General features: G+C 43.9%; 1 protein-coding gene across 1 annotated transcript in view; it reads left to right on the top strand.

The window, feature by feature from the left end:
- Positions 1–4,683, top strand: part of Pxmp2 (peroxisomal membrane protein 2) — a 13,171-nt gene that overhangs the window by 1,677 nt on the left and 6,811 nt on the right. The window contains exons 2-3 of the mRNA XM_021187130.2: positions 1,063–1,173; positions 3,536–3,698. Coding sequence (XP_021042789.1) covers positions 1,063–1,173; positions 3,536–3,698 — 274 coding nt within the window. The remainder of the gene's footprint in view (positions 1–1,062; positions 1,174–3,535; positions 3,699–4,683) is intronic.

Below are 4,683 nucleotides of genomic sequence, written 5' to 3'. Positions count from 1 at the left end.
AAAAAAAAAAAAAAAAAAAAAAAAAAAAAAAAAGAAGAAAGAAAGAAAGAAAAGGGAGAGTAGATAGGAAGAGGTAACCAGGGGTTAAGTCAAGAGGGTCCTTAAGATCCATACTAAAAGTTTTGGATTTATAGCTTTTAGAAGACAGCTGTGGTGGTTAAAGCTAGTTGTCAACTTATAACATTTAGGAATTAAGCATGCCTGAGAGGATTATCTTGATTACCTTCATTGAGTTGGGAAGATCTGCCCACTAGGGGCGCCACCATTCCTAGTTAGTGTCTTTGACTGGAAGTGGAAAAAGTGAGCTAGCTGAGCCGCACACATTTTCTCTCTGTTTTTTTAATTGTGGGTGTGATGCGAGGAGCTGCTTCAGCCTCCTGTTGCCTTGACTTCCCTGCCATGATGGACTTGAACCTTTAACTGGGAGCTGAAATAAACCATTGCTCTCTTAAGTTGCCTGTGTCAGTTTTTTGTGTTTGTTTTTTAAAATCACAGCAACAAAAATAAAATAAAAAAAAATCACAGCAACATAAAAAGACATTAAGACAAGGCCCATCCTTTCTAGGAAGCCACTGGTCCTATCTTCTTACTGAGAATTTACAATGTTACTGAAGGAGTGTAAAATGTACACACAACTATTATAGGAGTGTTTTCCTTTTTTGAGAGAGAAGAATCTCTGCCTCATTTCAAATGTTTATTTAAAAACTACAACATAGAGTTATTTGCTCAAATACAGCCCACAGACCATGGTCAACTACGGAAATGTCCTTGTGAGGATCCCTCCTATTGCCTTTTACACCCATGCCTTCAATGGAGCAGCTGTGGGGATGTGGGAAGGCACGCAGCCCCACAGGTGGATGTCTCGCTGTGATCATCTGTGACTTTGGCGTTAGGTCATAGTGCCTCTATCTTCTGCGGCTTTACCTAAGTAAGCGAGTTACTTCAATAAGGACTCATCCCATGATCTCCACAGCAAGATCTTACAGCAGCCCTGCTGCTACTGCCCTGCGGGGCAGGCCCTTGTGTCTGCTGCTCATTTTCTGATTGCCTCTTCCTCTACAGCGGCATTTTGTCAGCCCTTGGAAACCTTCTGGCCCAGACGATTGAGAAGAAGCGGAAAGAAGACTCTCAAAATCTAGAAGTCAGTGGTCTTCTCAGATATTTAGTTTATGGGTAAGTACCACAAGAGAGCTGCCTCACCTCTGTAGACCGAGCACAGCAGAGCGGCCTGCCAGCACTAGTCCTTTGGAATACTTTGGTTTAAAAACCCAATTCTGAGGCTGGAGGATGGCTCAGCTAGCAGTGCTGACTCCCCTTATAGAGGACCCAGGTTTGATTCCCAGCTCCCATGTAGCAGTTCACAACCATCTGTAAGTCCAGTTCCAGGAGGTCTGATGACTTCTGACCTCATAAGGCCCCAGACACATATATGGTACACAGATATACCTGCAAGCAAAATAGCCATGCATAAGAAATAGAAAGCAAAAAATATAATTAAAAAAAAAACAAAAGGGAAAAATAATTGTTTAAGAAGCATCAGAGGGCAGGTGTAGTGGTGCATGTCTTTAATTCCAGCATTCAGGAGGCAGGGGCAGGTGGATCTCTGTGAGTTTGAGGCTAGCCTGGGCTGCATAGTGAAGCCCTGTCTCAAACAAAACAACAACAACAAAAGAAATATCAGAGGTCGAATATGATGACAAAGACTTTGAGCTTAGTCCTTTGGAGGCAGAGGCAGAGGCAGAGACAGTAGTATTGCCACAAGTTCCAGGCTGGCTCGTGCTGTGTACAGAGATCTGCCTTTAAAACAAAATCATCCCTGAGTTCTTTGGCCACCACTAATGAGATGGCTAGATGATTTGGAAAACTTTCCAATTGGAGTGATAAGAAAAGAAAAGAAAAAGAAAAGAAAAAAGAGAAAGCTGGAAGGTAATGGCACTCACCTTTTAATCCCAGCACTTGGGAGGCAGAAGCAGACGAGTCTCTGAGTTTGAGGCCAGCCTGGTCTACAGAGTGAGTTCTGGGACTACACAGAGAAACCCTGTCTCCAAAACAAACAAAGACACAAACTTTGGGTGTGTGGCATTAGAATTAAACTCACAGCTTTGTATAGGTTACCACTGATCTCACGTATCATCATTATTTAGTTGGGTGTGGCAGTGCATACCTTTAATCTCAATACCTGGGAAGCCATCCTGGTCTCAATGGTGAGTTTCAGGTCAACCAGAGCTACACGGTGAGACCCTGTGTTAAGCCAAAACAAATAAGTAAGTAAATAAATAAATAACCAGAAAGACTATTCCTGGGTATGTGCACATGCACGTGCCCACATGCGTATGCATGCGTGTATAAATAAAAGAGAGTCTGAACCTCATATATCCTTTGAACTCTGTTGATCCCCTTGCCTCCTGAGTGCTAGGATTATAGATGTTCACCACCATATCTGTTTTTTGTGGGTTTTTTTTTTTTTTTGCAATGCTGAGAATCAAACCCAGGATTGATTGTTTGTTTTGCCTACTTGCAAAGTACTCTTGCATACTTGGGAAGTACTCTACCAACTGAGATTCACTCCAAACTCCACAAAAGCTTCCAAGAATAATAACTTGGGGCATTTATTAAAATGTTTAAAAAGCCACATCCCCCATACTTTGAGAAGTAACAAGGTCAGCTAAGGTACCTTAACACCTCTCACATGATCTTGGCCTCCCAAAGGCTTCGGTTGTTTGCCTTACTGTGGCCAGCAGAAAGTCCAATTGAAGACCTTGTTTGCAGACTTTGGTTGTTGGAATTGAAAGACCCATGTTCCTGCCCTTCCCTATATTACTGTACTTTGTGAAACTCAGTCTGCTGGACTTGGCTTATTCCCAGGTGAGCCACGTGTGGACTGGAGATCAGAGCTTTAGGGAAGTCAGAGATAATACCAGGTTTTCTCTTGCCAGTTTCCCCTAAAAGCTTGATGAAAGGGCTGGAGAGATGGCTCAGTGGTTAAGAACATTGACTGCTCTTCCAGAGGTCCTGAGTTCAATTCCCAGCAACCACATAGAGGCTCACAACCACCTATAATGGGTTCCGATGCCCTCTTCAGACAGCTCCAGTGTACTCATATGAATAAAATAAATAAATCTTTCTTTAAAAAAAAAAAAGCTTGATGAAAATCTCTGGGAGCTGAGCTATGTCTGTCTGTTTCTCAGAACCTGTTAAGTCAGGAGGGCACCGATGAGGACAGACAACATAAATGCCTGGAACACAGAGGAGGCAGATGGGCATATACCTCAGCCAGGGCCATCATTGTGGCTGTCCCTGCTCACCAAATGGAAGAACTGGCAGAAGTCACTTGAGTCTTTTTGGGCAAAAAGACTTCCTGAAACTGACTGAAAGAAAGTTTTTTTTCCTAGAATATCTTTATAAATCTGTGTGGTCAGTAAGAACTTTGGGGGAAGAAAAGAGGGCTTAGGGCTTAAGGTGAATCTTGGTGTGAGAACCAGAGATGGAAATGTAGGAAGAACCCCTGTGCAGCTCACACCCCTGTGGCGTCCAGGTTGTTTGTCACAGGTCCACTGAGTCACTACCTCTACCTCTTCATGGAGTACTCCGTCCCTCCTGAGGTTCCCTGGGCCAGCGTCAAGAGGCTCCTGCTGGATCGCCTGTTCTTTGCCCCAACTTTTCTGCTGCTGTTTTTCTTCATCATGAACTTGCTGGAGGTGGGTGTTTGTCCTGGCATGTGCTGTGTCTCCAGTTAAAGGCCGATTGATAGCCTGCGTCCTAGGGTGGCTATCAATAGGGCCCCAGTAGCTCCTCAGCTGAGGCGAAGACTTTGCGAACCTCTCCCCTATCCATCCTGGGGTTTCCTGGCTTGGCCTTGTTTGGGTCTTACCCATGGAGTCAAAGCTCCTATGAGTCGATGTGTACAATAATGCTGTCCTGTTCAGCAAATGATGTTTCCCTGATTTCTCTGTGTGTGTTGTGTGTCGACGTGCGTGTACCGCAGGATGTATATAGAGACCAGAGGACAGCCTGTAGGAGTTGGGTCTTTCCTTCCACTATGTGGGCCTCAGGGATTGAACTCAGGTCATCGGGCTGAACAGCAGGTACCATTTACCTGCTGAACCATCTTGCTAGTCCTCAACTTTCAGTCTCCATGTTTTCCATGTAAGTATGAGCACAGGAGTCTTAATGGAACCTGTCCGTGCCTAGTAAAGGTTACAAGCCTCATAATCTATGTAGTGGTTGTTGTACATGTCATGGAACTGCCCTTAGGTCTCAGCGCCACTTCTGCTCTCCAGGAGGCGTGTATGCTACTCTGTCATCGACTGGACTGGCTTCCAGATATTGTCATAACTTTTACTATAGTTTTTTTTTTTTTTTTTTAACTTGTGTGTGTTGTATATACTAATATGGTTCTAAGCCAAGCTCGGTGGCTTGTGCCTGTAATTGTCATACTCAGGAGTCTGAGAAAGGACAATTGCCACAAGCTCAAGGTTACCCTGGAATACCAGGCGAGATCCTGTCTCTAAAACCTAAATAAATAAAAATATAAAAAGTACACTAACACATGATTCTGAGAAAGGATGTGTATAGGCTTTACCACAGAGACCTGTGCTGTGAAAATCTTCAGGTTGCCTGAGATGTTGCAAAAATCCTTCACTGAGGGCTGGAGAGATGGTTCAGTGGTTAAGAGCACTGACT

This window comes from Mus pahari, chromosome 23 (assembly GCF_900095145.1).
Source record: "Mus pahari chromosome 23, PAHARI_EIJ_v1.1, whole genome shotgun sequence".
Classification (NCBI taxonomy): Eukaryota; Metazoa; Chordata; class Mammalia; order Rodentia; family Muridae; genus Mus; species Mus pahari.
Note: the sequence above shows the minus strand (reverse complement) of the source record. Positions and strands in the feature narration are given on the sequence as shown.